This window comes from Callorhinchus milii, unplaced genomic scaffold (assembly GCF_018977255.1).
Source record: "Callorhinchus milii isolate IMCB2004 unplaced genomic scaffold, IMCB_Cmil_1.0 Scaffold6, whole genome shotgun sequence".
Lineage (NCBI taxonomy): Eukaryota > Metazoa > Chordata > Chondrichthyes > Chimaeriformes > Callorhinchidae > Callorhinchus > Callorhinchus milii.
The window spans coordinates 24,306,471-24,329,563 of NW_024704747.1; the positions used below are offsets into that span (position 1 = coordinate 24,306,471).

General features: G+C 37.6%; 2 protein-coding genes across 6 annotated transcripts in view; one reads left to right on the top strand and one right to left on the bottom strand.

Moving 5' to 3' along the window:
* pde1a (phosphodiesterase 1A, calmodulin-dependent) overlaps positions 1-5,002 on the top strand; it is a 115,441-nt gene extending 110,439 nt beyond the window's left edge. The window contains exons 18-19 of the mRNA XM_007890107.2: positions 3,525-3,656; positions 4,542-5,002. Of these exons, the coding sequence (XP_007888298.2) occupies positions 3,525-3,613 (89 nt within the window). The 3' untranslated portion in view covers positions 3,614-3,656; positions 4,542-5,002. The remainder of the gene's footprint in view (positions 1-3,524; positions 3,657-4,541) is intronic.
* Positions 5,003-9,490: 4,488 nt separating this feature from the next.
* Positions 9,491-23,093, bottom strand: part of ppp1r1c (protein phosphatase 1, regulatory (inhibitor) subunit 1C) — a 37,932-nt gene continuing 24,329 nt past the window's right edge. Inside the window, exons 5-7 of one of the 5 annotated variants that reach the window (XM_007890104.2) lie at positions 21,214-21,465; positions 14,873-15,031; positions 9,491-10,003 (exon numbers count right to left, since the gene is read on the bottom strand). In XM_007890104.2, coding sequence (XP_007888295.1) covers positions 9,918-10,003; positions 14,873-15,031; positions 21,214-21,465 — 497 coding nt within the window. In that variant the 3' untranslated portion in view covers positions 9,491-9,917. Of the gene's footprint in view, positions 10,004-14,872; positions 15,032-17,836; positions 17,875-21,213; positions 21,466-23,093 lie in introns of those variants that run through there. The other 4 variants (XM_007890105.2, XR_487608.2, XM_042336525.1 and 1 more) reach the window with 4 other exon arrangements.

A 23,093-nucleotide genomic window follows, 5' to 3' on the forward strand; every position in this document is an offset into this window, starting at 1 on the left:
CAATCAGGTGAGGTCCCAATGTGTTTTTCTGCCATGCCTCGCCTGCAGTTGCTAGAATGTTCTATACCATACTTCCGAGACACTTTATCAGGAGTGCAAAATTTGCAATAAGTGATGTCCTTTTTAAATGTTGCGCTGAGTACAGTACAAGTCAGGATATGGAATCATATAGTCTAAGATGACACTCCAGTGCAGTCCCAGGTGGGGGGTTGCATTGTTGGAGATGCTGTCTGCCCGTTCAAATTGGCGTTAATGACACTATTCGAAAAAGAAGGGATTTTCTCCCGGGATGCTGGCCAACAATCCCTGATATAAAATTGGTCACTTACTCCATGGCTCTTTGTGGGACATTGCTTTGCGCAGAAACTGGCTCTGACATTGGCTCACAAAATACGCAGTCAATCCACTTCACAGTATATCTTGTGAAGCGCTTTGAGATATCTCGACGACGTGATAAGGCTCTCTCTGTTGGGAATTACATAGCAAAATTTAGGGGTAGGGAGGGAAAAGTTTCCAAGTTTCTTTCTGCTTCTTAGTTTTTGGTTTAATTAATAGATCTGAAAATATTGAACTAATGATCTCTAGGAAGTGGCATCTTCTCTTGCAGCAAAATGTTGCCTTCTTTTATTTTCACAGTATTCAGGCAGCAGCATTTCCACAAGCCACCGACTGTTAAAGCATAAAATAATAAATACTTTGATCCGGTGCAAAGTAATTTTAGCACCATGTTCCTTCCAGTCAGATTCAGATTTTGATGCACTCTGATCGTTTCTGAAATTTATTTTATTTATTTATTTATTTAAAATTAATACCGATGACAAAGTCGAAGGACTGAAAAAATACTTCCAGTCAGACAGGAATTCCGGTCTCCCATGTGAAAAAGGCTCAATTGAATCTTTCATCTAATTTACCACCTCTGTCCTGTCTGTGATCTAAGTGATTATTTTATTGTCTGCAGTTATTCTATATATACTCAAGGACCAGGTTCCTTAAAGAAGTGGGGAATTAAACTCAATCTCCGCTGAACTATGTAAATAAAAGATGAAACTATTTGCATCAATTAAATTTGTTGGAAAAACAATAATTATAGTGGTTTGGGGTGAAACTGGAGAAATAATCTTGCACTTCCTGGCATTGAGAAATAAATATCCTGGGCTCCAGGTCATGAAAAATTTAAACAGTATTTTAATGTCAATGTGTTGGTGTTTGAAACGTGCCATCTACTTGTTATTGCAGAACTGTGCATTGTCACATTACCATTGTGAAACTAAATCGAGCATCTTTAAGTAGGACTAACCACTTGGCAGGTGTCAATCAAGCTGTCAACCTGGCAGGATTCTTAACAAAAAATTTTTCAGAAAACCTACAGTATCTACAATCTTTTTTCTCCTAAATTCATTGAATTTAAGATTGTGCAGAATTGTGGAAAATCCTTAAATTCAGGCTTACTTTAAAACCAGTTCTTCTAAAACATTTTGCAAAATCATTTTCTAGATTAAGATTTCTAGAATTATTTCTGTGCAATATTAAGTTTTAAGATAAAACACTCTCACAAAGCTCAGACCAGGTGGAATTTAAGGCCACAGGTCTATTTTGGTGTGTGTGTGTGTGAGGAGGAAGCTAAGATATTGAGGTATCAAGAAACATGAAAATAATTGTTAGAACTTATTCCCGGCTCTAACCAGAAACAATCTTAAGCAGTTGGAAGCATTCTGTTTCCCTGGTGTCTGGCTGCCAACTTCAAAAGAATAACCAACTTTGAATCACAGCCTTTCAAGAAGTTCAAAGTTTCGTGTGAAAAAGGGATAGACAAAATGAACACTGACAGTGGGAGGAAGACCTCTGTTATTAAGTATTCTTTTTGAAACAAAAAAAAGCCCATATTGCGTGCATAACATACCACAATGATTCTATTGGTTGGCTAAGCATAAGATACATTGGGGCTTGTTTTATTATTCTCTCTATATAATTCATTCTTGCTGTCCCCATTTCATGCATCATTACTCTGAGTTAACACTGGCACTTAGACAGGAGACAGTGATATTCTAGTAGAAAATGCGACTTCACTTTGCAACTGTTTATTTGGTTCAGTCATTATATCTGGTTAGGATGTAGTAACCGATGTAGTGTTTTTTACTCATATTTCGCCATTTACTAAAGATATTGTTAACTCCATTCGTCGAATACTTTCATTGCATTTTTAAATCTATTGCTAGAGATTTGGACGTAAGAACTAAATAATACCTCTGTATTATTTGCTGCATTACTCATTACTGTGTTGCTACGTGCTGCTAAAGTCATTGAGCTCTCGAATGGATTCTGACCCTCAAAAGAGGAATTTGGGGAACTTTTTTTTCAGACTGCAGACCAACTAGGAAATCTTAAGACGACAGCTGGGTTCTTACAGATTGAGACCCACAGGAAAGAAAGTTGGTATTTTGGAAGCAAAACTAGCCATTTCCTTTTTTTGTAAGTGTTTATTATTCATGTGGTAAAATCAGTAAATAGTTTGAACCGATAGGAAGGTGGGAGGAATGTTTTTAGGCCTGCTTGGATGCAGAGATTCCTTAAGGAGCGGAATGATTGGCATATCACTGTTTTTGTTGGATAAGACTGTAATGTCTCTGTCCTATTGGGAGGATATCTTGGATGGCCTGGATGATACTATTAATAAATTCAATGTATTCTTGAGGAAAATCTTTATCACATGCTCCTGTGTGCTGCAAATGTCTGGGTTGATTCATGGGCAATTTCTCCCAGGAGCAGAGAGATTTGGACATAAGAAGTATGGAAGCTCCACTAGTTGTTGAGTGCTTTGCTATTTATGTAGCCTGTAATAGCTTGAGAGTGGGGCTGAGACTACTTCTATTTGCGTCTCCTCAAGTGACATTTTACCTGTCATTGAATCACTTCTCGTAGGATTCTGAGAACAAATTATGTTTGTAGCCTGGACAGTTCAGATTGGTTTGATGGGAGCAAAGTACTTTTCCCCATTTTAGTCTCCATTAACCTGTATCCTTGCTCTGAACGCCAGTCTGTAAACCAACAATCATTCTGCGTCACCAATTTTCGAAAGAGACCTTTTCAAGCACAGAGGGTTGATTCCAACTGTGCTTCAGTTGTTGACATTCATGATCATAGGAACTCTGTGAAGCACTTTGAGACATCTAGAAGATGTGAAAAGCACTATATCAAATGCAAGGATTATTATTATTATAACATAAGAACAGGAGTAGGACATTCAGCCCCTTGAGCCTGTTCTGCCATTCTATTAGATCATGGCTGATCTGTACCTCAGCTCCAAATAAGACCAGGTTTAGATAAGAAACACTTAGAAAAGGCTTTGCTGTTGTTGCTCCCATGGGACAAGGAACAAATGCGCAACTCTAGGGGTGGGGAAAAAATCCACATTAATATTAGAGGACGTATTTTTTATTTTACGCAAGAGTGTGACTATTTGTAGCCAATTTTGGTATCAAATTTTGTGTGTGTCCTGCACTGTTAACTGTTGTTGTTACTTCCAGGAGAAGCTGAGCATTATAAGGATTCAGAAGATTCAATGTATAATAGCGAAGATGTACTTGAACAAAGGAATGCGATTGTACACAACTAGTTTAGTAAAACTTTCAAGAATTCTGTCCTGAATGGAAATCAAGGTAATGATCAGAGAGCTGCATTCATTTTCTCTTGTAAATTTGGCCAAAAAGCTCAGGATGCAACATACCCAATTCAGTTAGCATGCAACAAGTCTTATAATGCATTTAATTACACGTCAGATTGCTGCATTGCATAAGGTGGCAGAGACAGAGATTGGGGCAGAATAATAATGGTGTCACTGCCATCTTTCCCCAGTCTTTCTTGCTGACATCCTCTTCCTTTGCCCATTTGGTCATTTCCTCCTGACACATACCCTACAGTCCTCACTGTCTTTCCCTATTGACACCCATTCCAGTATTGCAACGTCAGCCTTGTTGGGTTCAGTTTAGCCCACCTAAAATCCTTTGCCCATTATTGACCCAGTCACTCTCACGCCTCTCATTCTCTTCCTCTGACCATCACACTTCCTTTCCCTGCTCTTTACACCCACACTTATATCCACCTTCCTCAGGTCTCCCTGTCCCTCACCTTCTGAAATTTGTCTCTCCCTTCGTCTCCCTACATCCTGCCTGGGGCTAATATTCTCCGCGACATCATAACCTCAGGAGATCAGGTATCCCACCTGCCAATCAGGCTTCAACAATCCAACTCCTCTCCTCTCCCCCCTCTCTGCTTAACACCTTCTCTCAGTGAACTGACGGACCTCAGTGTGTCAGAACTGTAAGAGGATTTGGCATATCCATAGTATTGCAACCGCTTGGACTGCAGTATTCAGAGCTTGAGAAAAGGAATGGAGGTCAAAAGGACCTCTTCATTTGTCACTGAAATATACATTCAGGCTGATTTCTGAGAGAGCTTTTTGTTTTGCAGATTAATAATCTTTCAAAATAGACATTTATTTTGCGCGCAAGTTATAAGAAGTGTGCCTGTTTATTTCTTTACAGTACCAGACAATGGCATGGTGCTCGACTTATTAGGAAAGAGCTGACTGCATCTTCACCGAGCACCCTCTAATGCTGCCGGCATTTTGCTTCATTTAACTTGAATTTAATGTGATGACACTGGTCTTCTCAAAAACCAAGCAGCTGAACAGGTGGTTCGAGTGACTTGGTTCATCGTTTAGTGAAATGATCAATTTATAGCAGTTTCTATTACCTTATATTGACAGTTCTTTTGACTGTTGCTTACACTGTATTGCTGGTAAATGTACAGGGAACTTTGAAGTCAGTTTTTATCTATTATGTCTGTAAATACCTCGATTTTTTGGGGTGAAAGCTGAATGATAAAAAAAAGTAATTCCTGATCTACCAGGTTAATGTGCCGTGTGTAACCACTGGTGTATTTTGCACCTTGTGTAAAGAGAGAATTACAGGTTACCTTTATTCTGTCATTAACAATCTAGGACAAGGATTGCATTATCGTGTAAATAACTAACGATCCTTTTCGCTGATTGTCAATTCCATCATTTAGGACACCTTTAATTAAGTTTTTTGCACATGGTTTGCACATAATATGACTGTGTACACAAGGTTTATGTATGTTATATAATGGATCCCACATTCAGTACAATGTGATATCAAGGCTACTTTTTTTTTACCTATGTTACTTATTTCTGGGCTGTGTTAAAATGATACACTGCATTGATCTCCACCCTATGCATCTGCAGGCTGGCTTCTAACTTCTAAGACCAACATTGCTGTACTGTTAATACCACAAAAACCCACACCTTATCTCATCGGTACCTGGAATGATCTGCCCTGGACTCACTTAAAGCACATGGTAAATTAAGTTTACGCATTTCATAGATTTGTAAATACACTACGTTTTTGATGTTAAACACAATGATCCACACTGGGTCAGACAATAAAATGATTAATAAAAGTCAGATGAAGCAAATTCATATTGTTGACACAATTTATTATTGGTATATGTGCTGGAATGTTGGGCAAGTTTATTATTCTATCCTTTCCAAACATGGATTGTGTCCTGTGTATGATAATAATAATAATAATAATAATAATAATAGCTGATCATTGCAGACAGACATTGTGCTAATTCAGTAGGAATACTATAACACTGAAAGAGCCACTTTGTGACATAATAGCATGCACGATAGATCATTTTTGCATTAAAATTACAGAATGATATTTCATGTAAAGGAAGCATATTTAAAGTTAGTTCACCCTTGGAGCAATGAACGTAAGTTTCAAATTGCATCCACAAAAATATGTTTAGCTGTACTATCTAATATTATGAAGGTTGTACAAGTAAAACGTATGAAACCATAAGTTATTCTTCATCCACAATATTCTTGATAAACTAAAAATTGTTCAATTGTAGACTTCAAAGGATGTAGTAATATTTAAGATAGCTTTGTAAATGCATTAAACATTTGCACTTACACAAGGATTTTATTCTAACTTATTGAGAAATACTATAAATATTTGCTTTCAAAGCAAATCGATATAACGTAGATTTACAAAAAAGGTCACAATGTGGGATAAACATTTTCCTAATAACAGTAACATTTCTATTGGTGATATATGTGTAGCTTCAAGGAGTGATGGTTGCTTTATACAGAATACAATTTTCAATAAACTGACCTTAATCATGATCCTATATCACACTATGTGAATCTTTAAAACAATGTGTTGCTCTCGTGATTCTGTCCTTGTGATGGATTTTCTTTGATACTGTACTGAAGATGGTTTTATCTTTAATACAATATAAACATGTTGATTTTTGCATCTGATACCCAAAGAAACACCAGATTCTAAAATGGAAATGAATATGTCTTTGATTAGTTTAAGGTGCGACGATAATGAAAAGCAAACGGAATCACATTAAAAAGCAGCACAGAACAAAGCCCTCTTTACGTTTCACATATGCAGTACTTTTTTTCAATTGCGGATAACTCATTCTGTATTTTGTTATCCAGTTCCAGTAAATGCAAACGGAGTCATTTAAGCACCAACTACAAACCAAACACTTTCCAAAGTGAAAACCTACCACTATCTTTGTGAAAGTGAAGTGAAAGATTTTAGTTGTTGAGGAAACTATTCAGCTCCATTCGAAAGAATGATTCATTCTATGTCATTTGAATTTTTTTTGTATATATTTAGTGTTTTTGTTTGAATACTGACATCATTTCCAAGTGCACCAAATTGCTTTATCTCTTCACATTAGAGTATCAGAATTTGACCATAGGGACTTTATATATTTCAAATCAAAGCATTTAAATTCTCTTTGGTTAGATGCCAAGACAACACTTTAGCTGAGTTGGAGTGGTTTTTGAAGCCATAATAACAGCAGGTAAAATTGTTTTAAATTCCTGGGAGTAGGTTTGTGAGAAATTATGATGCCTAGATTTATGTTCTGTTTAGCAAATGTGTTTCAGTCATCAATAAAGTGGAACTATACTGTGTAGCATTGGTTAGTTTGTGAGTGAGCTTTAAGCATGTAAAATATTGTAAAAGAGAAATGCAATGAAAGGATGAAGTAAAATTGCTTTTGCACCTGGACTTTGTGATCAACGTTCTCTTCTGTTGGTTCGATATTCTCTGCAGGCTTCGTGTTTTGTTTCCTGGGCTGCAGTCACTGTATAGAATATACATAATTATAACTGAAGAAATAAATGGAAATCTCAGATATTTTGTACTATTCATTATTTGTATGCAAACTGAATGAAAATACTCCTTTATGGAAACGAATGATGCGTCCAATGGAAAAATTGAAATAAAATGATAATTCTTACCATTATTATTGGTTTGCACAGTGAGAAAGTATTTGTTTGAAACGTCTCCAATAACACAGAGTAAATGTAGCTTCATTTAAGTAACATTTTGTTTCTGGTTACAGGACTTGAAATATTATTGTAAAATCTGGGACGCCAATTGCTTGTGTGTGGGTGTGTGTGTGTGTGTGTGAGTTGTTTTCTTCCTTTATTGATGTCACTGTAGTAAAGTTCTGAGTTTCAGCTGCATATTATACTTGTGATTCATAAATATTTCATTCTTATTCACTTCCTTAGAGTTACATCCCATCCCCTTGCCCTCCAACCCTTTAATTCAAAAGGGCATTATTCGAAAATAAAAGTGTCTCCTGGCCAACAATGCCCCAAATAAAATAAATAAAAAATAATAATTTTTGTGGAGTCCTGTAGCTCAGTGGTTAGAGCACTCGCTTTGCAAGCCAGAGACCTGAGTTCAATTCCAGGCAGAGGGCGAAACCTTGGGCAAGTTTCCTTACTCCACACAGAGCCTAATAATAATCCCTCCAAAACCAAAAACAATAATAAATTGGTCATTTTCAATCCACGACTGATTGTGGGACATTGCTGTGCGCAATTGGCTGCCGCGTTCGCTCACAAATATACAGTCAATTCACTTTACAGTATATTCTGTGAAGTGCTTTGGGACGTCCTCCCGACATGAAAAGCGCTATATCAAATGCAAGGATTATTATTATTATTAATAATAAATTGTTACTCAATCCACGACTGTTTGTGGGACACTGCTGTGCGCGATTGGCTGCCGCGTTTCGCTCACTTTACAGTATATTCTGTGAAGCGCTTTGAAACGTCTAAAAGACGTGATAAGGTGCTATATCAAATGCAAGGATGATCATTAAATACATGAATTTGTTTTGTACGACATGCGAAACTCATGTGAGATTTCATTGCTGAAATCTAGTGAAGAGAATTGTGTAAGGAACACAGGTCCTCAGAATCTCTGTGATATGTGAAGAAACTAACAAATTTGGCCATTTTTACTCCACGTGTTTGGGGTTTTACGTGTAATATGCTTTCATGATCATAAAGGGTGTCTGTCTTCTTTTCTGTAGACAAATATAATACAAGTAGACATCAAAGGGATAGTGATTACGTGAGATCAAAGGAATTGTAGTTCACTTGTTTTTCTAATATGTCATAAATGTTTCTCTGGAGAACGCTCAACAAAATAGAAAACCTTTTCCGCGATCATCCTGCCGCTGCTATGAACTTCATTCTTACCAATTAGATACACAAACAATTCACAGACCGATCATTCTGCAGTCTGGTCTTCAGGATTCTAAATCAAAATAATATAATTGCACATACACTCAAAATTCCTCTGGTTTTGATCAAGATTATTTAGGGAATTCACAAGTCAGGTGTGAAAATGTGCAACTCAAGTCAAAATTGAATGCAATTAATTTCATACTTTTTACTGGCTATTTTGGCGGTAAACAGCGAGTCGTATTTGCTTACAAATGCACAGTCACTACACTTCACAAGTAAAATTGTCTCAATTTAAGTTGATAAAGTGCTGTGTTGAATCAAGGATTATTATTACTTTAAGAAATGCTGGTACAGAGCAGAGACCCTCCCGGGCATGATTCTAACCATGCAGTCAGAAATTAGAGTAGGGAGGGCAGCTAAATGTGAAACGGATCTATTTTACACAGCTGTAGCCATTTAAATAAACCCTCACTGTTTGAATGCACACAGTTTTAAAACAGTCAGTGTTTGTTCATAAAATAATTTTGCAGAAACAGCGATAATTCAGAATTATAATTAAAATTCTATCAATAAAATCTTAATTGTGAATTCACGTCGTCACTGGTTAAACAAGTCTTGGTCTGCAACTCACTCACTTGTGAGCTCAACTATTATTTTCAAGTGGTGTGCTGATAGTTAGGGCAAAAAAGTAAAACTTTAAAGGGGAAAAAAAAGTTTGTGTTTTTTAAGCATAACCACTATCTTTCTCAATATAAATGCTATATACCTGGCTCAATGTATTTGCATATGATACTTCAGTGAAATAAACTAGTAACTTAGTCAAAACTCGTATGTAATTTGCATCTGCAAGAATGCAAACACATCTCCAGACAGATGCCAGACAAACACAAGGTCTTTTATTTCACTGTATTTATAGCTTTTGGATTAACTTTTATTTACAGTTGGTTAAAGATTCACATCACACAAAGACTGGTTTAAGTACAATTGTTGAATAATAAAGAAGAATCATTTTACAATACTAATAATATTTCTAATTGGCAAAGATACTACAAAGTGAACATTACTTGTGAGACAGAGGTTTGGTCTTTGGTTCTACACCATCATATTACGTGTGTATCCCTCAGATTCTTTGAGACTTTAAAGAAATGCTTCCTGGACTGAAGCTTAACATGATTCTTAGTACTGAAAGTAGATTTGTAAGGACTCAGCACCACTCAAGTGATAAACTGAAAGGTGGGAAAACATTCATCAGATCTTAAGTACTGAAAGGTTTTTCAGTTCAGATTCACTCAACCCTCCTTTCAGCTGATCCCGAGACCCTTTAAGGTGACCAGTCTTCTCTTTCGTTCGCTCCCTCTTCTTCCTCAGGAAATGATGTTTCATTTTGGCTTCTTAGAAGTTTCACCCCTGCAATATCAGAAAGATCATGTTTACAGATAGACACATCGCGTTCAAGCTGCCCTCTCTCCGTATGAACACGATCGATACATATTTTCTTCTTTACTGGACTAAATCAATAATACTTCAAGTAAAGCTCTTGATCTCATTAACATAAGCTATTTATCAGCCCAGGTTCCATTAGAAGGGCAGTGAACAAATGCATTAACCCTCTCCATTCACTCTTGGCGATCTACCCACATGGTATTCAGATGCCCTTCAACCTCATCGGGACTACCTGAATACAAATTGTTGCTGTTATAAAGTAGCTGCCTGAATATCAATCAATCAATCTATCTGACTTCACTCCTGAGCTATCTAGTATTTTTAAATCGACAATATGTTGAACAGTTACTTGTTGAAATAATTCATCAGTTTTAAGAAATGCTACAATACCACACAGAAAGGTAGTGTGCGGTTTCACACTTGCAATGCTGCTCACAGTGAATTTGCAAATTCACACTCACCTGTCTCATCAGGAGGACACTGAAAATGACTTCCCCAAAGTGCAGAAACAGAGCAACGCATAAATCACATTTTAGCAATTTTCTTTAAGAAATAATTTCTAGTAACCTGTTTGTTTATTGTGACCAATTTCTGATCTGATACGTTTCGGAGCTAGCAGTACTTTACAAAATCAGATTCCGATCCATCAACTATCCCTGACTTCGGTTCAACATAATACTTAATAATATTGAAGGAACTTTGGGATATTTGGTTATATTCAAAATATATTTACACTGAAAGAACATCAAGGAATCCACATTCTTTTTAACTTCTCAATTGTGCAGAAACAAAATGCAATGCTCTTAACTCAGTTCCCTTTTTACAAGCAATGACAAAGTTTGGCTTTATACACTCTGTTTGCTTGTGAAGGAAACAATCTCTGAGATGGACATTTCTGAATGCTCAGGAGCGCAATAGAGGAATCAGCGCCAATGTTGCCCTCCTCATAGATCCACAGTGTTGCCAAGGAAGATTAAAATATGACATCAAACTATGACTAATGTGAAGATTTGCTTGACATCTTGTTTATTATTTTACATTATGTTTAATTGCAGTCAAGTTAACTGTGTTTGACATTGCTTAAATTGCAGCTGTTTGCAACTGAGCCTCATTTTTAAAGCTGGCTTTACAACATCACATGCACACATCACAAAGATAATGGTATTGACTTAAATTCACATCAGTGTCATTCTGGAATTAGACTATTTGCAACCTCTGCACCCATTTATGTCAGTGGTTGGAATAAGTGCAGAGAATTACTCAGAAATAAATCATCTGCACAGTCAATACACCCATCAACTGGATTTGAAAACTAATCACCAAATATCCCTTTTGGTTCCTGCCAAGTCAATTTAGCTGAACTGAAGGCAAACTTTCCAGGTAATATACTGACCATCAATCACATCAAAATCTCCGCGCACCCACGCCATTAGTGTTTGTAAGTAGATTTGTTGTGCTCAAACAATATCACTGAGATCTGATGAATTAGACCACAATAATTCAGGCTTAGTATTGTTTCACAATAGCCCAATAACAAAGCCACCTCCCCCTATAATGTCTTCTTTTAATTCAGAATCAACTTGATCATACTGTCTTTCCTACATCTGGCTCATGCAGACTTGGATAATCTGCCTTTCGGTTGGCCACATGGATCACATATTTTCATAAAGCAAATGTTTCTCACTGAATTTATGAATGTTTGTCGGTAATTACTCAATATCAGGATGTCAGTACTAAAGTAGAAGATTTTTTCATCCCATTCAGGAAGCATATACAGAAGTTGAGTAAGACTTGTCTACAGAACAAGGGTTAACACTGGTGTCAGAATCACATGCCCTATTGCACTAGTGTTCAGTGGTCATTTCCATCCTTATGGCTTGAGTCAGATTGTCAGTTCAGTGCCTACTTATGAAATACAATTGTTTTTCGAACAGTTCCGTTCAGCTGTTCTTTTCTCTCTCTTGATGTCCCAAACAATATTCAGGATATACATAAATTAGGAACCTGTACTCAGCAGAGAAGTAAAGTCTCCTGGACTGAGCATAAACAAATACAGTAGTTACTAATGGGTCTGTTTCAATTACACACTTGCTACTATCCTGAATATTTGCAATAAATTGATAACATCAAAAACTCTACCATCTAATCAATTACAGTGATCACTGTTATAATCAAGTCTCACAGGACAACAATAATAATTTGCTTTCATATAGTGGCCATCACATAGAATAATGTCTTGGAATGCATTACAGTGGCGGGCACAGATGCCAAGCAGGGGAGAGGAGGGCAAGGAGGAGGTGATCATTGGCAAGTCTTGAACAATATATACAATATGATATGTCAGATCTGATCTCTTGATCTCTTTTTGTTGTCAGTCCAATGTTAAAAATGCTTTATTAAAGCAACAATTCATTCACAGTCCTGGAATACGTTTAGTTTCTAAATGTCACATCAAATTTGGGTGTTGTTCTAATTGTTCTTGTTTGTGTCAAAGGAGAACTTTGTGCACTTATTGTGCAACAGGTTATTGGCAATGGCGATAAACTGCTCCATTTACCTTACCACCACAACTTACATTTATATAGCGTCCGTCGTGCAGTGCAGTGTCCCAGAGCATCCCTTACAGTAGACGTACCAGATTGTCAGCAGAATTTCTGCAGCTTTTTCCAACAACTATATTTAACATTTCTATACCTGCTCATCTTAACTCTCCCACAATGTCACTTGCCACCACCATCCATTTCTGCATGGGCCAGCTCTGTGCTACCCCCTTTTCGCCTTCCCTCTTAGGGTAAGTTGTTCTGTTTCCGTGGCATCCTCTGTCCGGTGAACAGTTGCATCTCACCCAATGAAGGCGCAGAATGTCAAGAGAAAGTGAAATTCAAACAGAAGTATTTCTGTTTGGGAGTCGAGCAGTCCACTGCTATTGCTGACAGTCTATTAATATCTGGAGTTTGACAAAGGTAAAATCACATCGTATGGAAAATAATAGTCCAGTTATCAAGGCCTATTTGAAAAAATGGCTTCATTGGAAATGTATAAATGAGCTTGAGGTGTTCAGTTACAAATCACAGGCTGAATTATCAGAAGAGGGAGCAGCAGAGATTTACTGGAGAAGTAAACCAATACAATAATCAATATCTAAAGAGTGAGAGTTTCAGATCCACTCTGTCTGACCAATGAGCAATTTATGTGTTGAGGAAGCTTAGAATCTTTACCTGCGTATTGACCTGAACCCTTTCAACATAAAACATCCTTCAGTTGTTTCTAACCTTTGCTACTTGCTTTTTTTTTGCGGTTTCATTGTTTGGATAACGACTTTTTAATGTATTTGTTTCCCAATTAGCCCTTTCGTAGCTTGTGAGTATATTTGGTAGACATTAGGGGGAGATGTTGGCAAATTTTACAGTCAATTTGGACTCAACAACGACTCACAAATATCTATGAAGTAAAATGACGAATTTTATCCATAGGATTATTGGCTAAAACACAGCGAGAAACAACCTTCTCTTTAAAAATCGTGCCTCATCCAATATCTCATTAAATGCAGGACACTTCCAGCAATGCAGTTCGCCTCGTTTCAACCTTTTCAAACTTGACACCCCTGAGGTTGAATGTATTATGTTCAAATTGAATAGTAAGTTGACACTCTCTGGGAGAAAGTGAAGCACTACAAAACAATGTCTAATTATAACTGAGTGTCAGATCCATGAGGTTTGGCTGGAGCCTGAAGCAGTTGAAGGAGAATATCAGTAATTAAAGGAGTGGAGCAGTGAGCTCTGTGTTAAACCAAAGGTCTGATTCAGGTCAGTTTAATGTAATCATGTTCTACATATTTTGTACATTTCAAACAGTTCATTTGTACAATAGAATCAATAATATCTTGTTTCAAATACCTACCCGCTATGAATGCTGTGAAACCACAGTTAGTGGGTTGACTCTGGGAAAATCCTGTGAATTTATGAATTCCACAGTCAGTTTGCTCTTTTTATTTTCTTGGGTGAGCTGGGTTTCTGACACATTCAGAAATCCAACACGATGCTTCAAGAATACAATAATAATCCTCACATTTGATCTAGCGCCTTTCATGTTGGGAGGACATCTTTAAGAGCTTCACGGGATATACTGTAAGGTCGAGTGGAAGTGTATTTTATGGGCAAAGATGGCAGCCAATTTGTGCAAAACAATGTCCCAACCAGACTGAGATTTCCAATGCATGCCACCTACGTATGGAAATGTTCTTGTCTGGAAGGGACAAAGGAAAGATTTGCATGAACAAGGGGGTTATCTCTGGGGAAAGTTGGGTATTTATCAATTCTGCAGTTAATTTTCTCCTGCTTTGTTGTGTTCAGTTAACAGTAATCCCTGTCCAGTTGAACAGCCTGTAAGATTGAATGTCTTTATTACCTTGAGAATTGAATACATTTGCCATTTATTGCTGGAATGAAAGGTTAATTGAATGCAGCTTGTAAAACTGTATTTATATAACTGATTGCTTACCTTGATACACTATCACTGCTACAAATTCTTCAAAGCCTGCAATTTCCTAAAGTTAAGTAGCAAACAGTCTATTGGCAGTGTCCGAATAGACTTCCTTCCTCATTTTCAAATGAGAACTGGTTTAATTAAAAAAAGACATGATTTCTGTTTTCACACAGTATTGACAAAGTTAATAAAACAAAAGAACTCTTCTGTATCTGGCTGTGAGTCAGAAGTTTATAAAATAGACGGTGATTGCGTTCCTCGCGTGGTACAAAATGAAATGGTTTGAAGGTAAAAATGTGAGGATTCGTCATTTTTTGCTTAACATGATGTATGCAAAGGAAAGTCTACCTGGCACAAGTGGTGGCTGGTGCTGAAAGGGGGTGTCTTTCCTCCGAGGTTTCATGCATTGGTCATCTGTTTCTGTCTGTTGTTGCTGTGAACCTCTTGAGGACTGGTGAGGTCCATCATCATTACATTTAAGGGGAACTGCCTGTTCAGTTCCTGCAACTGTGATAGAAATTGGTGTTCAACGCCAAGTGATGTAGCAGTTACTCCTAACACTACGATTTACAACCAAAGCTATGAAATATCCTCAATGCTGACTTACAAGTACAGGTAATAGTATGTTTCACTACTGGTAGGAAAAAAAACTGGACAGCACTTACCTTTAGAGGTATTAAATCATATTTTTGAATAAACGTTATTTATCATATGTTTACAAATATTTTAATATGCAACTGGGAAATTCAATTTGTTGTCCCCTAGAGGAGACTTCTCTGTGGAAACCAGCTGATCTTCCTTTACTACATCCATCAGCCCATCCTTTCAAGCACTATATTCAGCTCTATTGACACAATATAAGGGTAATTAAAGGGACTGTTAGCATTCACTTTCTTATAGCCTCTAGAAGGGAAACAAAACATTTGTTAACACTAGAACAAAATGAATGAACAAAACATATTAATAATTCTTTTTATATGAACTAATAAATCATAAACTCTCAGAAACAGGAGATATAAATATTAGCATAAATTATAATAAACAAAACAATGTGAAGCATATAAAAACTGTGTAAAATAATATTCAATAACAACTTGAGCATTCGTTTAAGCAAACCTGATGAAATATGCTGGCCACTCCTAGACTAGTCAATCTGTGGAGGGAAGTGACTTAAGTATTCAAGTAAAAACTGTTGTAAAATGACATTATCTAATAAGTAATTCAGCCTTCTTCATTCGAGTGCAGCATATACACTACAATACTGCTCCCACCTCATAATGTGAACCACTTGGGGAGATCAAAAACAACATGATGAGAGGTAGGTAGCAGTTAGACGTGCAAGAACAATTCCCCTCTGGGGTGATGTAGGCAACTGGGAAAAGTAACCTAAGGCCCTAAGGCAGGATGAAGATAGTCACTTTTCCTATTCCTCTTTCACAAAATGATCAATTATGTCTCTAAGAATCCCCAGCCATGTGGATGTGTATATAAGTAGTCCGCTTTGAGTGAGCTCACTGTAGGATCCACTAAGTGGGTACTGGATGTGGTTTGTTCCTATTTGTGCCTGATCATGTCTACATTGTGATACTGATACCACAACGCAAGCATTTTCTACCAAGGCTCAGTGGATTCTGAGTAAAGCGGTTTGCACAAAGTACATTGATGCCTTGACCGGGAATCTCCTGTGAGATTAATTTCAGTGTAATAGATGTACTTGTCTAGGGTTTTCTGTTGAGTCTGGTAGAATTCCACGGGTTGCTGAGTTTCTGGAAACATTGATAGATCTGAAAACTAAATGGATCTAGCCACAACAAGGTAATGAGGATTGTTCTACATCTTGCGATTGCCATTCGCCTCTAATTATCACTTCCCCATGAAAACACTGACCACTTTTCACTCAAGTCTCCAGTGTCTTTTTTTCCTCCTCTAAACCAGCCCTGCAAACCCAGTTTATATTACAGGGAGGCCAGACCCTTCCTTCAGCAAAGTGTCTCTCTCCCTTTCTTGGTAGAATTGAAATGGTTTCAGTATTCTTGGGGGTGGTGTGGGGGTGCTGGTGATTCATGTGTGGAAACTGCCAGCTTTATGGAAGCTGAGAATTACATTTTCCGTGTTAATGTTGGATGCATTTCCATTCATTAAGTATACAGAAAGTAGATCATAAGATCAATAGTGTTAAAATATCTCAAAACGTGTCACGGATGATTTCTGTCAATTGTTGTGACTGTGTACTTGTAGCAGCCAGTTTGCATAACAGTGATACTCAGCAAACAGAGATGAAGTGATTTTGGCCAATTTATCTGAAGGATTGTTGGCCAGGACATCCACCCACCCGGAGAGGCTCTCTTCTCTTTTCGAGTCAAATTATTAGTTCTTAACAACAGTCCTTAATAAAAAAAATCCTTTTAGAATTTCAGTGAATGCTGCTTTCATATCCAAGGAGACTGCAGTACACAGAGTTACTATAGAGGGCATCCTAGACCTTAGAGCCTTCAAGCCTTGTGTTTTCTGGGCTCCCAATGTTCAAAGGAAATTAGAGGGGGGTAATTTCCTCAGGATAATTGGCCTTTTACGTTTCCAACTTGGCCTATTCTGTTAGCCCTGGTTCTCTCGTGCAGTGAAATTGCTCAATTTGTGACTTGTGCAAGTAACAGGAGAGAAATAATTGGAAGGAAATGTTTGATAATTATGAAAAATGAGCTTTGCTGAAAGGACGAGGTGATCATTCGTTGGGTTCACTCGTTGTAAATCCTGTTAATCCAGTGGTTTGCAAGCACATACAATTATGTACTGAGTTACTGACATGGCTATGAGGCCTATGAGTAGGTGGGAACATTATGCAATTAGCAAGGTCACCTCTGGACATCTGGCAGATTGTGGAGTCGGCGGCTGTGCACATGAAGGTCAATAATAATAATAATAATAATCCTTGCATTTGATATAGCGCTTTTCACATCGGGAGGACGTCCCAAAGCGCTTCACAGAACATACTGCAAAGTGAATTGACTGTATATTTGTGGGCGAACGCGGCAGCCAATTGCGCACAGCAATGTCCCACAAACAGTCGTAGATTGAAAATGACCAATTAATTATTGTTTTTGGTTTTTGAAGGGATTATTATTAGGCTCTGTGTGGAGTAAGGAAACTTGCCCAAGGTTTCGCCCTCTGCCTGGAATTGAACTCAGGTCTCTCACTTGCAAAGCGAGTGCTCTAACCACTGAGCTACAGGACTCCACGATGCGTGCAGAGATGAGTAATTGGGAGGAAGCACAATAATGATGAACTTACTAGTCGTCACCTCTATTTTTTGACTGGATATTGACCAAATTTTGTCTATTGTAAACTTGCTCCTAAGGAGGCAAAAAATAAAACATCAGGATCTTTAGCTCCCCACAAAGAGAGAAGATTGAGGCTTCTCACCATTAAAATATCACCACGGGATACAGCATTCCCTCAAAATTCACATCTGGAAACAGAATTTGATACCTATTCCATCCTCATGCAGTGTTTGGCTTCAATTGAATCCAGATACCACTAATTGGGGTCGAAAAGCATCTCATACTGCAGCCTGGAGGCAATGATAGGATATGTCTCCTTTATTAATAGTAAACTCCAAGCAGTCCCAGTATTAACTGCGTTCAAACCTTGACATGAAAAGGGCAGGACACAATTTGGCCAATTGATACACACGGACTCACTAAAGCTTCTTTAAATTCTAGGTGGCAAATCATCAGCTCAGCCGAGAAGATGTGCTGCAGATGTTAAATCAACCACAAACTCAAATGGAAACTAACCCATGGGATTTTGCCTCTCCCCCCACACACACATACAGACACATGCTCAGCACTCATTCACTCTTAAGAACTCGGTAAGTGAAGATCATTTGGGTTCCATCGAACAGTCTTTTAACAGGGACAGGCTTCCTTTGATTTTCACAGTTATGTAGATCTATATATACATCTTACCTTAGACACGGTCATGGCAGTGTAAGCCATTAAATAATTCAAATGTTTCAAATTAAATTCGGTTACAATATAACTCATTCTGATATGACACTTGTGCCCAAGAGGTTCTTTTAAAAGCAAAAATATTTCTGCATCAATATACAGTAGTTTACTCCAATTTTGTTCATTGTGTGTGCTTTGGAACAATACTTACTCGTGAATAGCAATTTCCAACATTAAAAGGTTCAACGAAGCTAATTTTCTCACGGATTACAAACACTGAGATTCCAATTTGATTGAAAAGGGTGTTTTGAAAACATTTTACGTGTACATCAAAAGATAAAATACTGCACAGAAGAGTTCTGACAACTAATTTGACACAAGGCTTTTCTGATGAAAGAGTCTGATGGATGAACGAATGAGTGTGATGTTTACAGTCTCAGAGAAATCATTATAAAATCCTACCTGAATCAGCACACACAGAATCTTGTTTGAAAACCTATATCTGTATTTGTCTCCTTGCTGCATAAGCAGCAGATCGTATTCTGTACTTAAGGAGGTTACTGGAATACAGAGACTATATGACTAAAAATCTGGACAAAAGGATTTTATGAACAATATGCACTACTGAAATGTTGTAGTTCGATAGAAAGTGTGATAGCAAATATTCTTGTTAACGTAAAGCCAATGATTAGTTGCACACATGGTTAAAATATGCAGATTACATCTGCAATGATCAATAGTTAGTATTTTCTGCAGATAAATGCGCATACATTAGTTATAAAGAATTATTGCCTGAAGATAAAACTGAATTATTATTACTCAATTCCTGTTGAAGAATATTAACTAAAACCATGAACTAGTCCTATCCATGATAACCTGGCTGAACTGCAGGTTTGAACAATAGCTATTGATGCCTGTGACTACAAACAGCTGTAGCATGTAGAATGATTTCATATGATGTCCTAAAATTATTGATCTGTATCAAAAGATCAATGACCAGTCGAAATAGTGGGGTAATCCTGCCACTGTATAAATAATTGGTGAGACCATACTTAGAGTACTGTGTACAGTTCTGGTTGCTGCAGCACAAAAAGGATATTGGAGAAATCGAGAAGATACAGAGGAGGGCAACCAAAATGCTTGAGGGAGTGGAGGGACTGGACTATGAGGAGTGACTAAGTAAATTGGGCATGTTCACGCTGGAAAAAAAAGATTGAGAGGCGACATGATTGCTCTTTTTAAGATTCTGAAGGGACAAGACAATATAGATCATAACAGGCTGTTTTAATTGTCCAGAGTAGTAAAGCCAGAGGACACGGCCTGCGATTGAAGGGGGGTAAATTCAGAATGAATCTAGCGAGCAAATAGTGAACCTGTGGAACAGACTCCTGAGGGAGACGGTTGAAGCAGAAAGTATTGATTCATTCAAACACAGATTAGACAGTTTTCTTTTAGGAAATAACATTATGGGAATATAGTACATAGGTAGTTTGGGACATATGTGCATGTGATCGCCAGGAAGGTAGGAGGCGAACTAGATAGACCTTAGTTTGTTTTTCGTCTAGTATTTCTTATGTTCTTATGACACACTAAGTATATTCCATTCCAATGCTAACAAAAATCCTGTAATGCTCTCAGATTTGGCAAGAGGCTTCTGTAGCATCCAAAGCAAAGAGTGCTTTTAAAGCATATTCCAGTAAGAATACCTTAAAGGCAGCAGTACAAATTCCCATAAAACTCTCATGATAGGAATTGATGGGAATCTTCAGCATTGCGATGCAGTTACCTGATAATTTGACGTGAATTGTAAATGAATACGCTTCACAATCATAACACCTATAATTCTAAAGCTTCAGTGAAATAGATGCATTGTTATTAATTGCACCTTTTCCCTACACTGATATTACATTACATACTACTTAATAAATAGTAGTGGCCCATTATCACCATTATTTAATCACATTTACATTCAGATACTTGTCTTTACTGCTTTTTGACATAAAAATACAGTACTATCTAAGCCTTGATACCGTTTATGGTGGATGCCATTAGAAATGCCATAAACGTAGATAGTTAGTTTTAGTTATTTTAATTAAAAAATATAATACACGTTTTTGCAATAATATCTACAGCATCACACATCAGATCAGTGAAAGATGAAATGTGAATCCACATATTTTAAATCAAAAATGTATGCCACAGAACGTAATGAATGCAACATCTCTCATACGTGCTCCACAAAAGCTTTTCATAAATAGTATTTTATTCGTAATAAATAAGATGCATGACCTATTTTACAATAGAATTGTTTAAACCTTTAGCTTGTAGCATTGGATTCGTAAAATGATCTTTGTGTGCTGTTAATTCCTAAAAAACCTATGCGTCTTTGTCATTGCATGATTTCCCTCAAAACATGCACGTGGTAAACATGTCATTGACTGAGCAAACACAAAAGGTTGCACTGTCAGCATACCACAGGGTGTTGCTGTTCAAGTACATTTTGTTCAGATTTCAAATAGGATATGTACTGATGGAGGCCGGAAGAAATGTGAGCTTCACAAAATAATAAGAATCTGATGGCTTCACAGCTACAAATGTTGATGAATAAATCAAGGAGAAATCATGGGTCAATGGATCAATGACCGTCATGGCTCAGCCTCTCATGAAGACATCACAAGACTCGCGTGGCATTTACATGCAGTGATGCATAGGGCAATAATCCTAGAATTGCCATCAACTTACCACCAATAGAGCTGGTGTCTGGGTGGTCCTCAGCACTGAGTAGCAGTTTGATGCCCGTTTGGCTGCTGATGTGTTCACAGCAGTTGAGAGTACCCCAGTCTGTGTCTGCCAAGAAAGCAGGGTCTCCATTGCTGTGACAGCACTCAGTCATCATTGGGCTCAGTTCGTCTAGACAGCTGGGGTCACTTTCAGAGTAATCCTGATCCGGTTCGTCCTGCTTCTGAAGATGCTGCTCCACCAGCAGCTGAAGTTCTGCTTCAACAAGAGCACTCGGTTTAATAATTAGTTCATACCTGCTAGAATGCAACCGTGCTTTCACCTGCGTAATAAAATTTTATTTACCAGTGAAGGTCAAAGGCAAGTCGGGTCGCTGGCAATCTGACAAAAGCAGATGAGGAATCTACCCAAACGAAAGCCATTTGTGGTGTAATACAATCTGGATGTCCACAGCCGGCCAACAATTTCTAAGAACTAGCTCACGTTACAGAAACGGGTTTTATCTTATCCTTTAGGAACCCAGAACCATTTCATATTTCGATAAAACGGGCACCTTCTGATTTGAGTTTGTCCCTTGTCAGTTTATCTTGAACTATGAATCCGTTCAGTTTGTTGCGTCGTTGTTCCCTCATAGCTGCTGCCAGACACCTCAAAATAGGTATGAATGTATTTATCACATCCTTAAAGCGATGTGTGCTAAATCTCAGCAGCCAAGTCAATGAAAAATGCAGAGCTCACGAACAAATCTCCAGAAATTATACTTAGATGGCAACTTATCTTTGTAAGTACAGCTATTTCATTCTGTTCAAAACTGTAAAAATCTGTTGGAATTTAGCAAACATGCATGAAAAACAGACTCCATAAAGCTCCTGGATGTACTCATCATACACAGATTCCACACACAAGACAACACAAAAGTGTTGTCCTAATCCTCGGCTTTGTTCCAGAAGATGGTTCCAAAGCACTGTGTGAAACAATACGGTGAGAGATTTTGCATGTCTGGCTGCATTAGTCCTAGCTCCCAGGCTCAGAAATAGTTTGACTACTGCATGCAACCAGTAAACACTACAAATTCAGCATTGAAAACCTTTTTTTAAAAAATATACAGCCGAAAGCTTTGCTTTTCCACAATAGTCAAGCATCTCAGCTTTCAGAATGCAAAACAGACTCTAGTATGCCTCCAGAACATCTGAAACAAATTTTAAAATGTTATTTTTAATATGGTCAATGAGGCTCTTTCAAACTCAACTGCTGCATGTGTCAAATTCCAATAATGTCAATCAATCTATCGATCAATCAATAATCAATCAATCTTTAACATCCCTTCGTGAGCAAAAAAAAGGTCTAACCTCTCCAGTATATCCTGACAGCAATAACCTACCAGCCTTGGATATCATTCATTTTAGTCAACCAAATCTGTACTCTTTCAGTTATATAGTAAGTAATTCAAGGAAGCAGGAATTAAATTCATTAAAATCTTCTGTAATATTAGGGTTGATTATTTTGAGGCAATGCAATCATTCCCTGTGAACCCTTCAGCATGGGGAGCTGATATATGGCAACAACAGGCGATTATTGAACATCTCCTCATTTACGGGGATCACTGAAAATTCTGCCATCAAATTAATTTGTTGTGTTTCTTAAAGCAATTCTGAGTTGTGTAGCTGGAGGTGGCTTCTGGTGTGTATCACAGCATCGCATAGAAATTTTGATCTGATATGATCTTTTCAGCAGAATTTGAGCAGAAAGTCAATGGGAATTCCATTAGAAACTGAAGCATTTTAGACCCTTATCATCCATTTGGAAGAGTGGGTTAGGAAAAAGCAACTGCTTGAGTTAAATCCCCTTGAAATAGCCATTTCCATTAACATCGAATGCCTCCT